Source organism: Chiroxiphia lanceolata, chromosome 1 (genome assembly GCF_009829145.1).
Source record: "Chiroxiphia lanceolata isolate bChiLan1 chromosome 1, bChiLan1.pri, whole genome shotgun sequence".
NCBI lineage: Eukaryota > Metazoa > Chordata > Aves > Passeriformes > Pipridae > Chiroxiphia > Chiroxiphia lanceolata.
In genome coordinates this window covers 45,047,543-45,060,777 of record NC_045637.1, presented here as the reverse complement: position 1 = coordinate 45,060,777, position 13,235 = coordinate 45,047,543, and the positions used below count along the sequence as shown (strand labels likewise).

Sequence of the window (13,235 nt, the reverse complement as noted above, 5' to 3'; positions counted from 1 at the left end):
AAGTCCTAATGTTCTGTTGTTAACATATCGTTCATTTTTCCATTGCATCTTGTTTTATTATACCAACCAGATGAGTGGTTGAGGTGTCAAAACTCTGAGTTTATTTAACGAAAAAGAGGTATGAGTTGGAGGAAAAATGGGTATATGGATGTATTTTGCAATGCAGGGTTGGCATATAACTTTCGTACTTACTCTGTTCGTTGTCACTATGTGCCAGTTCCAACACCAACACCTGTTTTCTTCAGGTAACTCACTTTTTAGCCAGTCCTGAGAGTGGCAATGGTCATGACACAGTAGTTCATACAGCCCTTCATCCCTATATCTACTATTGACAAGAGGTAGGTGTGAGGTCTCAATAGTGGTTGATGCATCTTAGAAGTGGGGATGAGGGAACAGAGAACAATTGTATTGATTACTTTTGTCTAAAGAGGACCAAAGAAGTAGAAAAGCAGAGTTTTAGGCTTTCTTCCAACACCAAGTAGCAAGGCCAAAATTGTTCCATTTCTTTTGAGTTCGTCATCTCAGGAAAACCCTTGTAAGGTACTATAATCAAGGAATACTGGATGCAGCTGCACTAGTATTTTAATTTTGATCAAGACTGTATTTTTTAAGCAAGCGTTATCATCATGTTTTTTCGTGGTTACCCTACCACGCTTTAGTTTACATCACAGAGCAGTTCTGGGGCGTCCAAACTGAATTTCTTTGTTTTGAAAATAAGCCAGAATATGTTCTGTAGATCCCTGCCTAATGCAGTGCAGTTGTCCCCACTGATGTCGGGTCCTTGGGATCAAATCAGAGCCAGACCAAAGTAGAGCCCTTTGAGATGTGTGCAGCATGGATGCCAGGTTCTTACCACCAGGTGTTTCAATCTATGAATCTGTTCCAGTTGGTTCGAAATACTTGGTAGTGTGGACATGGCCAATCTAGAGAGCCTCCAGAAGAAGAACTACCATCATCTCTCAGCAGCTGGCGATGACAGCATGCAGAATTCAAGGACCACCGAACTTGTAGAAGAAATCTTGACAAAAGAGCCATTCAACCTACCAAACATCACTGATTTGCGAGCAGTTGACACCATCGATATTGGTGAGTAGAGGATTACAATATTTAGCTACTTAGGTAGAAGAAGACCCTAGCATTATAAGAACAACAATTTCTGCAACTGCAACTTCTCAATGCATCAGCAATGAAGTAAGTATGGATCTGAGTAGCTAAAAATGGCTTAGGTGTCCTCATTACTTAGGATCTTTCTTTCTTATTTATTGGCTCTGATAATTAAAATAGTGTGCCAGATGTTATTAATTTTGATATAATAATTTGTGAGTCTGTATTTAAATACAAAATCTAAATTTAAGTTTTATGATAGTCTATCCACGTAGTTGGTCTGGAAAAATAAAAGGTTAACAAAAGCTGATCATACAATTACCGCAAATAGGTGCAAGTTAAACATAAGAAGAAACTATGGCAATTTCAGCACTCACTGACATGTAGGAAGTAGAAGAGATGTCTGGAGTTGGAAGGAACACCCGAGAGTCACAGACAGTGGTGAGTGGTGATAGTACAGTGATAATGACATTTTAAATATTAACTTGTATGGAATCTTTAAATGATCCAGAAGGATACCATTATTTGAGGTAGTGACAAATACAGTGTCTCACATCTATCAACAGTAGAAATAGAATTGCATTTTCCAAAAGCAGGATACTGAAATTATGTTTCTGACAGATTTTTTTATATGTAGACACGTTTCTCATTTTCACTTTCAAAAAAATGCATAATTATTTATGTATTGATGTCTTATTTGCCAAGAGTCTTGCTAGCGTTCTCTTGTTCGAAAGGTTTTAGTGCCAGATTTATTCATTGAATCACAGGATGACTGAGGTGGGAAGGCACCTCTGGAGATTGCCTAGTCCAATTCCCCTGCAGCACCCCTACAGGGTCACATGCATTGCTCAGATCTGTGTTTGATTGGGTTTTGACTGTCTCAAGGATGGAGACTCCACAACTTCTCTGGGAAACTTGTTCCAGTGCTTAAAACCCCCTGGAATAAAAAGCAAATTATTTCTTAAAAGTTCTTAGATTTTAATGGAATTTCCTGTATTTCCTAAAATGTGCCCATTTCCTCTGTATTTCCATTTTCTTGTTTCCATTTCATCCTGTATTTCAGGTTGTGTCCAATCCTTTTTCTCACAACAGTAATATAGTTAAGATGGACTTCACTTACTTGACAAGAGAAAGGTAGTAAAGTTAATCGTTGTTGGGAGGACAAAGGTTTTGATTTATGATACTTGCTGCCTTAAATACCAAGTTGATCTAAAATTCTGTCCATGCAACTGCTGACTAGAGAACAACATGAGCTTGTTTTCTGTGCCTGTGCTTCTAACTTGGCTTCTTCTTCAGATGGTCTGGAGTCTGGTAAGAAAACAAAGAATATATATTCTTTATATGATTGAGTAAGTAATGTAGCTTAAGATGAGTTTGAGAAGAAAACTATAAAGTATGTTGATTTTGCAATATAAGAATTCTGTTATCATCTGCATTGGAGAAAGAGAAGATTTCTTTTTCCTGGGGGAAAGTGTTGCTCTTTTTCATAGACCTGGCTATACATAGAAAGAGCTTATCTTGTGTTCCCCATCTAAGCAAGATGTCCACTAGTATTCAAAGTGCCATTACCAGAATAACAAGTCTGGGATTAGAAATAAAATAAGTATTGAAATGTATTTCACTACTCCATGTTTCAAAGGATTTTTTTTTTCCTAACACAATATATTTGATATTGAAAGTGATGCCTTTTTAGCCACTGGATATACTTGGAAATGACTGTTCCCTGTTCCTCCAATCCAGCTGAAATATTTAAGGTCAAAAAGTAACAGCTGAGATTTTTGTGTTTTCTGTCTTTTGTAGTGAATTATAGCATTTTGTTCATGTTGGGATGCTTTGTTGTAGAGGTCAGGAATTTTTGGTGATGCACAGTATAATTTGGACAACAAAAGCCAATAGGTTGTTGAAAGTTTGTTCCAGCTGTTCATAGCGTCAGCGTAATCTACAGTGTAGGGCATTACTTTCTGTGGCATGATGTAAGTGCAATAACATTATCTGAGTTATGCAACTTAACTATTTGATTCCGTGAATCCATCTCCTGTATCTCACTGTGCCAACCTTCTTCCTCTCCACTAACATATACTCATATTTCTCCCTAAATCAAGAGCTCAACCTCACACTCCTAACTTTCCCATAGTCCTTCTGTATCCCCTACTACCCCAAACTCATACTTCTATTTCCATTACCTGTTCCTCTTCCCCAACCTTTTGGAAATTCAAATCTCAGCCTTGTTTAGATTCCACTGCAGGCTGTGTTAAAGCCCATAGCAGGTGATGCAGGATGCTACTAACATCTACAAGTTATCTGACATCAAACTGATTCCTAATAACCAGGTCTTGTGTGAGAGGCGTTTCTGATCACTAGGGCTAATTATTAAATTTCCATATGTCCTATGGCCAGGAAGAGCTTATTTCATGTTTCTGGATGCCAATACTAAAATTATATAGCTTGAAGAAAACAGTGCTAAGTTAGGGTGTCTCATCCAAAGTGGTTGAGTATATTCCATCTGAGGTTTATGGTAAGACAGGGAAATTTTCATCAAATGATTTATCACATGCTTGAATAGATTTCCAAGCAAGGCGAAGTGGATCAACTTATGGAAATGCCAGGGTATCATGGTGGTGCCATAGGTTCTCTAGGGACATAAGGATTGCCCATTTGTTTCTCCACTGATTGCTGAGTGAGTCTACTTACCTAACTTTTACATTACTGCAATAGGTGAGATGTTTCTCACCTGTCCAAGATGCAGTTGAGTTATTTGCCAGTAAATATGCTTACAAGCCAGGGTTGGTTTATTCACATAAACCATGTTGTCCATGTCCAAAGTTAGGGACTGATATTAAAATTGTTCAGAAATTTGTGTGTGTGAATAAACTATATTCCTGTTTGGTACACTTCAGCTAGCACAGCCTTCCTCTGTATGTGACTGTGAACTGTGAATTTGTTGTGTATTTACAGTACTTCCACAGACTGCATCATATAGTTTGTCAGGCTGGTATTGAGACCGAAGTCATTGCCACCGAAACAAATAATACTTGTATGCAGAGATACTCCTTTTGAAATGGACTGTTTTGGTGTTGAGATTCACAGGACTAAAGACCTAGTTTTGTTGGGAATGAAGTGAAAAAAAGTGATGGAAGGGATTCCTTTAGTGTAAAACATTCAGTGGCAGTTCTCAGACACTGAGGACCAGCCTGGATTTCGCTGAGTTGCTGAATTTGGCATTGTTCAGTCATGGACTCACTTTTTGATTTGTGCACCAAAGTACCACTGTACTTAGCTACACTGATTTCAGTTTGCTGCTGCTAGAGGAACTTTTGCAGGAGTTAGCCAGTTTGTACCTTTGGCACAGTTGTACTTTCTGATTAGTAAATATGGGCGTGTTGTAGTTTATAGTTATTGATACTGTAGAAGCATGTTACTCCCTGTAAATGGTTACAATTCAAAATGTGTGTTACATACTCTGCCCATGTACTTTCAGCTTGTTTTACAAGCTGAACTTTCATTTCAAAACTTGAGTATGTGGATATTGTCACACAGTGATAACAAATTATCTTATACAGTGATAACGAAATATAATGATAAGATAAATGTGCAATAGAAGTTCAAAATGTAGGAGGTTTCTGACTGACATCTCAAATATACGGATGATTTCTCTGAAAAAGATATCTGGGGTTATTAAACTATGTCTGTATACAGTTATATGCTTTTTTTTTTTTTCCTGAAGTCCCCATCGTTATTTCCCATGTATCAATGTAAACCTGAATGATTGCAGTTAACTCTGAAATGTGAGATCAAAATCAATCCTTCAGCATTTCCATCTGCAGAACTCTGGAACCAGTTTTTCAATGACTCGATCACTTTTCCGCAATGATACTGGGTTTTTAAGAGTCAACTATCGTAAAATCTACCCAATTTAAAACCACTCAAAAATGCAGACTGCAGAAACAGGGCTGTTTCAGGAGAAATTCAGCCAGGAAAAAGATTCTACTCCAAGTTTTCTGTAACCAACACTTCAAGGTCAAAATCCTGCCTTTAGACTGAGCAAAGTGGGTGGTAGTTTTCATTAAAAAAATTAAGAATTTGAATTAAAAACTTTACCGGTTTATATTACAGTTAGATATTAAGGTTTCGATTGTGACAGCTGATACCAGGGAGGAATTATCTCTCTTAAACCTATAAACTATAGCCTCTTCTTTGTTTTGGCAAAAAAGGTTTTCCCCTCTAAGGCAATGAGAATAGATTTTTAAAATCAGACGAAAACTGCGAAGGAACAGTTTGAGTTAATTTTAGTTCGGGTGAATCAAAATCATAAAATGAGATTTCAGACTTTTGTGTTTACAGTATTTTTTTCTGCCATATTCTGAAGTTTTTACAAGACAGTAATTTGAGATTAAAAATTAATCTTTCATTACAAAGCTAAAATAGGGCATTCTGACAATTTCACAGCTCTCTTTCTGAATCTTGAAATTTTATGGAAGGTAGGGGTTTTTTCTGTATTTGGTTAAACTTTTTATATGAATGCCATCAGTTTTAAGGCTCACAATTGTTTCCCTCAAAATTGTTCCCATCATTACGTGTCAAAAGTCAGGTGTAGGAGAACAAGTGCATTTGAATCTCACTTGAATATTCTGGCCATACTGTTATCTTATACATCATACAGATGGTAGAAATTACCACAATTCATATTCCTGGGAACTGTGTGGACTTGACTTTTGCCATTTTTCAGCACTCTGAGCTTGTATTGCTCATTGCTTCTAATGAAGGTTGCAGATGCTTATCACACTGGAAAAATAAGTCCTATCTGCAAAACTGCTTGTATGAAAGATAAATTATTTATATGAAGAAATCAAAGCATCTCATCCTGTTTTGCAAAATTGCTGTTATAGTTTACCATTTGCTATATCTGTAACCTATATTTTCAGGGTTTAGAATATAAAGATGCTTTTTTTACCTTCAATTTGTGAACTTCTTTTCAAATATAGAAATACGAGACACCCAGTAGTGATTGCTTAGTGTGCTGGTTTAAAGGTAAACCAGCAGGGGAAGTGAACCCAACTCAAAAGAGAGATTATAAATCAAAATAACAATTTAATAAAATAATACAGTAAGTACGATTATACAGACAAACAATTGGTTTTAACCTACCAAACCCAAATGTATAACCCAACACCCTGGGGCATGAACAGAGTGGTGTTCTTTGGGCCCCCCTGAGTCCAAAGGAAAAGGAGAGGGGAAAACCTGTTGGTGAGAGTGCTGGTGCAGTCTGGTCAAGAGTGGTGATCGCAGTCCGGTCGAGAGTGGTAGTTGCAGTCTGGTTGAAAAGTGGTGGTTGCAGTCTGGTTGAAAAGTGGTGGTTGCAGTCTGGTTGAGAGCAGTGACCTGCAGTCTTCCTCTGGATCCCACGAGTGGTTAAAAAGTCCCAAGACCTTAAGATTATGTATCCTCCAGTTCAGGCAGGAATGCCCAGTACCTCCCTCAGGGCAGGGAGTTCCACAGTGGGTATGAGGACAGGAGCATCCTCTTATCTTGCAGTTTATAGCCTGAGGAGTCAGGCCTGCTCTGGGCAGATGGTGTAAATGGTCTATTGATAACAGTTTCTGGGAAATGGCATGGAAGGCTATAGAATACCCATACAGTGATGAACTGGTCCCAGCTGTTCTAACTAGGACACTTAGAAAGGCTGTTCATGATTTTACTCACTGTGTGATAAATAGTTGTGTAATATTATGCCAAGTATGTTCAAAGCAGTCCAAAATGAAGTGTCTAGTCCCGTAAAAGAATGAAGATTACATTCTATAGACATGCTATAGCAAAGAAAGTGTTCTATGTGTATCTCATTATATGACATTATATCTCGTTATGGTCTGTGGATTTTACATATTGCTGAAAGAGTTTGTGAGTTGTTATTGCATAGGTAAGTGGAGTCCAAATAGGGCACTGAACTGGGGCTGAAGTGACCTGGGCTGTGTACCCAGTCCTTCGAAGTCTTACTGTGTGATGGCAGACCACTAATTCTGTTCTCCCATCTTCAACTTTACAATGGAAAGTTAAGCATAAGTTCCATAGGTTCTTCACAGCTGCTGACTAGTAAAAATACTTGATTCCACAGTAATAGGCTCTTTTTTTTTTCTCATTTGTGAAGGACCATTCAATACTACCTGAGTTGTGAGAGAAAACATCACAGAAGCAGTACTGGGAAACTTACTTGTTGGGCAGCCTGAGGTGGGGAGAGTACAAAGCTGACACATGAGCAAATGAAGTTTTCCAGTCAAATGAGGAGGCAGTGGGTCCAGTCAATCCAATACAAAGTCATGTGCTAGGTGCTGTCAGTTGAGCTTGAATCGCATCTCTAATATTGTTGAGAGAGTAACGTGAACTGCATTTCATCATGTGCCTTTCTAATAATATCTTTTTTTCTTCCCCCTTTCAGCCTGCTCCAGAGACAACTGGTGAGTTCTGTTTAGAGATCTATTTGTATGCACGGGAGGCAGTCAAGGAAACCAGCTGCTCGTAAACATCGCTAGGACAGACACGGATTTATAATTACTGTTATTGTTATTGCATTAATTTTCACACTTCATAAAGATAACAACAAGGGCTAATGTCCTACCTCACTTGTCTTTTTATTTTTCAGAAGTAGACGTAGATGGAGGAATTGAACAAGACATCTTCGACATCAATGAAGGTTTATCAAAATTCAATTTCTCTTTTAATTCTTTTTGGTAATTTTCGTTATGTTAGTCACAGATCAATACAATAACAAAATGTTTATATCCTCTTCTCTTTAGCTTTAGGACTAGACCTTTTTGAGGGAGACATCAAACTTCATGTGGTGAGTTCAAATATAAAATATAAAACCAGGAGTGTGTCATTGACTTACATAATGTAAAGTATTGCTGGCATGGAAATGATAGATTTATCCTGCTCCTAATAACAATAAATGTTGTTTATGTAACAATAAACTGAAAATGGTTGGGGGTGGAATTCTACAAAATGTCATAGACAATGAAGGAGTCAGGAGCATTTGCAGAAACATTATCCAGCAGAAATCTGTTCAGCCATTAGATCAATATTATTAGCTTCTTGTTTCCTTTACTGTGTTTTTTATATTTGAGCTTTTAAGAGATTCAGCAGCACTGATCATCATTGAGGCAGATTTATATTAGAAAAATATTCTTTTATCTGTACAGTATTTATTTTGAGCCAGTTAAGTTTACGGAGCAGTGCTCCGTAAACATCCATCATATAGATTGACTAAAACCAATGGAAAAATTAGATCTGTAATACCACACTTTAAAGCTTCCAGCCAGCATCCTTGTCTCATCAATTAAAAAAAAAATAATTGCATTTATATCTCAAAAACAGCTAGTAGGAAACCCCGAAAGTGTCTTGTACTCTGAAGGTCAACAGTGTTTTACTCTCCCTTCTGGGAGATATGCTTTGGACTGAGCATGTCAGTGGAAGCAAAGACAGCACTTGCTAAGGACACAGAAACAAACTCTTGCATTATGAAAAATTAAAAAATTATTAATAGCTGTTCAGTTTTCAATACTTTAGATCTTAATGCTTCCCATATGAGCTGAAGCTCCTATGCACATGCTTCAAAAGCTCAGGTAATTTCTATGGAGAAAAAGGTGCAGAAGTTGGAGACACTGTTAGAAGGGAGAGAAGGGATTTCAAACCGAAACCTTAGACCTCTGAGCTTTTTTGAGTTTGTTGTTTTCCTTTATGCTTTACTTGGACTTGTAGGTTTCCTTTAGCACTGTTGTAGTCCCTGATGCTAAATCACTTTTTCCTGAGGACTGCATGCATCTCTTCTTTCTTGGATGCAGGAACGAAACTCCATCATTGGTGAGAACTATCGGTGGCCCCATGTTATTCCCTATGTCCTTGAGGACAGCCTAGGTACAGTATTTGCCCTTGACAATGTCTGTATGTTGTGTTGATTGAAATGTTAAATAAGGATTGATAAAGCTTCTGTGGCATCCTTTCCTCTTTTAAGACTAGAGCAGGCATTTCTCAGAGCAGGAATGGGGCTGAGTGTGCACAAATGGGATATATAATCTTGGTATTGGTGCTGGCTCTCACCTCCTTTCTTGAATTATTCTTATTCTGCCATTGTTATGGCTCAGCAGATTAATTTGGTTTTGAAAGCTTGTGTCTGAGGCATGAAACTCTACTAAGCAGAAGTAAAAAGAGGGCACGGAAGATCTTTTTGAAGCCATTTACAGCATCTACAGCACCGAAGGCAAAATGGCATTCTGACAGACAGTGTGCAATGGCACATTGCTGAGTCTCCTAATGTGGGCCAGGGACACATCATAGTTTGTCTCCATTCCTTTCAATCCACCTGCCTGTGGCTCTGGATGGCAGAGGTGGGCAGTGAGATGGGAAACTGAAGTTCTTACTGATACCACATAGGGAGATTACATAGGACGGGGTCATCCCCAGTTTAAATTCAGATCTAAGCTGGATTGAAACTATACAAGTTTCTTAGAGGAGATAACCCAGATATAATGTGAGCAGTTCAAATCCTGGAGAAATTCTGTGAGAGATCTGTAGCCTGCCTTCCACACTAGGTAAAATCCGACGTCTTCATTTCCTATTTATTTAATACTTGCTTACACAAATCTCAAAAAAAGTAAATGAAAGAATTTACAAAATTAAGACCTATACACTATCATATTTTGTATACTCATCATGTCATACTTTATACATAAGTACCTAAGAAAAATTACATGGGAGCAAAACAAGAGGAAGATATAGTGTCACAACAGCCTAATTTATGTTTTTTGGGTCCCTACTTGGGTCTTTATCCAGCAAAAAACCTGCTTATTTTGATCAAAGATAGCTGGATCAAGACCCACCCTTAGGACTTGCCCTGTACAGATAATAACACAAATCTGTTGGTTCAGTATTGACAAGAACACTGTTTGCTTTGCAGAAATGAATGCTAAGGGACTCATCCTCAAGGCATTTGAACAGTATCGACTGAAAACCTGTATTGACTTTAAACCTTGGGAAGGGGAGAAGAATTACGTATCTGTGTTCAAAGGAAGCGGGTAAGAGGAGTAATTCAAAATAACTTTAATTCTGGCCTTCAGACTATTTTCATGGCCAGTATTCACTCTAAAACTCACATATTTGACTCTAATTTTGTATTTTTGTTGTCTTCATTTTCCCAGTCTTTTTTAAACTGGAAATTGCAGTAGTTTCCAGTGCAGGTATTACCTTAGCAGTAATGAACAATTACTTACTGATACTTATTTTTAAATACAAGAGGAAATTAAGTCCTTTAAGAGGCAGTTTTCTGGACATGGTAAAATATATCAGAAATAAGGCAGTATATGGTCTTGACTGATCTTTGGATATATGGAGTATCACTTTCAAATGGTTATTCTTAGTATACCTTAGTATTTAGGGAAAAAAAATCCCAGAAGAAATAGGATAATTCTAACTGTGGGGCAACGATTTTTTTTGAATATAACAATGGAATTGCATTTGAACAATGTCACATCAGCACTCAGATAGATATAAGAGCAATGTTTTTAAATGCTGTACAACACTGACATATTTTACTGATGTTTCACTTTATTTACCTCCTTTGAGGAACAGTTATGCTATTTCACCTTAAATTTTGCAAGACAAGGCTCCAGTAAAGAAGTCAAAATTGCCCCAGCTTCTTCCCTTCTAAGACAATCTCTGTCAAAGCAGTGCAACAAGAATAAATATATTCTCCATTTCTCCTTTAGAAAAGGTGAACAGGGAGAGCTTGGTAGCCTGGTGAGGAAATTTGCTTTCAGAAAATAATTTCCTGATATGAGAATGCATTCATAAATGGGAAAAGATTTTCTGATAATAAAAATGTTTCTCTTTCCCTTTGGCTTGTTCTGAGATATGTGTAGCAGATAATTGTTTCAAAATTTCTTCAGTCTCTGGCTCTGAATATTTTTTGCTATTCATGCTGTACATATGACATTGAAACTCAGCTCTCAAAGATGTGTAAGTGGAGACTTGAGGAGTCTGTGCTAATGACTCCGTCTTTCTGAGCTAAATGGAAAACTCATGTAGCTGATTTTTTTATTCCTTGTTCCCATAAAGTATGCATTGAATTTGCTAATAATTGTACCTGAAAAAGAACCACAATATTTAGCCTATGGCACGTATGAGGCCTCTGCGCAATATTTCATTTATATGTCTGTTAAAAATAGATGAGTCATGGTGATGAAGAAGACGAATCATTCTAGTTGTATAGCATTTCTTGCCCTCACTGCCTGGTGTGTTGCTTGTCCTGAAATGTTTCTATCACCTCAGCTTACACATCTGCAGCAGCACTTTTTAAAAGGTTAGAACTAAATGGTGCAGTCTCCTGAAAACAGCCATTCAGTTTCAGTGAGTCAGTTTGGGCTGTACAAAGAAATCAAGACTGACCCTGCATGAACTGCCTTTCATTTCACTCCATTCCTAACTTTGGATCTAGTGAAACAAGGTGTAAGCTGGGTAAACCAACCCATTTCCCCTCTGCTGTTCCTAATGTTTTTTGGTTTTTTTTAATCAGCTAGGACTCTTCTAACTGCTGACTAAAGACCTCAGTCCAGAGGTACAGTGCAGACAGGCACGCAAAGTTCCTGGCAACATAAAGTTTTACCACACCAAGAAAAAGTTGATAAATCATCCTTGCCTTTCCGATCTTGGCTTGCATCTATAAAACAGAGGAATGTGGGGGAACTTTGTATCAAAAGGATTTGTAGTAGGTTGTAAAGTCCTCATCTGAATTACCCTTTTGAATTCAAACTAAGTCAACCACAAAAGAAGCCAGCTGCCACTTTTTTGGGTTGACTGCCCTGTGTAAAAATACATTTGTAGTCTCTGATGTACGTACACAGCGTAACAACACTCAGTACAAAAAGCCCTCTCCGTGTACACATTCTTCATCCTACCATTCGCCACGCCTTGGCTACTACCTCTACTATGTTAATAGGTGTATAGTTATAAAACTGAGTAGAGGTATGTGTAGGGTTTTCTAGCACACAACCCTCCACCTCACGCTTTACCCAGGTCTATGCATCTGCAGCAGGGGTTAGACTAAGGATTTATTTAAAGATGTTTTCTTGACTCCAGCCAATGTGCTGAGCAAAATACACGGGGGATGCTTGTGAATTACAGAATTGCAGGAGCATCAAATGTGGCAAGTGCCTGCAAAGCTCACAGAACAATCTGGGAACCTGCAGTGGATGTGCCATTTCTCCTTACTCTTCTCATGGAGAGAAGGACTCATTCAGCAGGAAAACTGGCATGGTGTGATAGAGTCAAGTGTCAAGTGATTACCTGATCAGGGAGGATCGATGTCATCTCTGCTATTTCCACATGGAAAATTAGGTTTTCATGGAGCACTCCTGGGAGGTCACTTCAGCTCTTTGCCACTGTGGCACACAGCAAAGGGAATCCATGCAGAAGTGGGTTGAGACAGATCCCTGGCTAGCCCACTTGCTGCTGGTAAGTTGAAGTGTCTGTGAGCTGATACTAGTGATCTGTGATATTTCAGGAAGGAAATCAGTAGCAGGACATTAGCATAAAAGTGTCTGAAATGAGTGACACCATTGCTACTCATGGCATGTGGCTACTTACAGCCCATCTTCCAGAAAGAGGGAGGGTGAGGTTAGTCAGAGAAGGTAATTCTCTGTGCCCCTAGGCTCTGATAGCAGTGCAGATAGCACTGAGTCAGAAGTGATAGAGCTCCCACACACCCAGGGAAGCTGGGACTTTCCTCCACTTTTTCTCCCCTCCTGAAGACGCTGCTAACAAGGGGTTCCAGGTGCCCATTGATCTGGAGTGCCTTGTGCCACTTGCCTAAGTTTTATTCTCAGTGCAGGGTGATGCAGACATGTATTTACTCCCTCTGTGGCTGTAGAATGATGGCTTTGTAGGCGTTTGGCAGTCTGAAGGCAAAGGGAAGCTTCATCCACCATTGTTTGGATGTTAGTTTTGCCAGGTGTCCTGGATATGCCTGCAGTTTGCTGTGCACTGTGCGGCAGCTGTGAAGCCAGAGGTGGCTTTGATACAAGGTAGACCCAGACCTGTGATGGATTTCTTATAGTTCTGCATAACACAAGAAAAAGCTACATAATCAC

At 38.6% G+C, this 13,235-nt stretch overlaps 1 protein-coding gene across 2 annotated transcripts in view; it reads left to right on the top strand.

Annotated features, from left to right (window-relative positions):
* Positions 1-892: 892 nt before the first annotated feature.
* The window catches only part of MEP1B (meprin A subunit beta), a 29,420-nt gene continuing 17,077 nt past the window's right edge, over positions 893-13,235 (top strand). Inside the window, exons 1-6 of one of the 2 annotated variants that reach the window (XM_032711433.1) lie at positions 2,347-2,415; positions 7,535-7,553; positions 7,739-7,789; positions 7,893-7,936; positions 8,937-9,009; positions 10,049-10,166. In XM_032711433.1, coding sequence (XP_032567324.1) covers positions 2,353-2,415; positions 7,535-7,553; positions 7,739-7,789; positions 7,893-7,936; positions 8,937-9,009; positions 10,049-10,166 — 368 coding nt within the window. In that variant the 5' untranslated portion in view covers positions 2,347-2,352. Of the gene's footprint in view, positions 1,087-2,346; positions 2,416-7,534; positions 7,554-7,738; positions 7,790-7,892; positions 7,937-8,936; positions 9,010-10,048; positions 10,167-13,235 lie in introns of those variants that run through there. The other variant, XM_032711425.1, reaches the window with a different exon arrangement.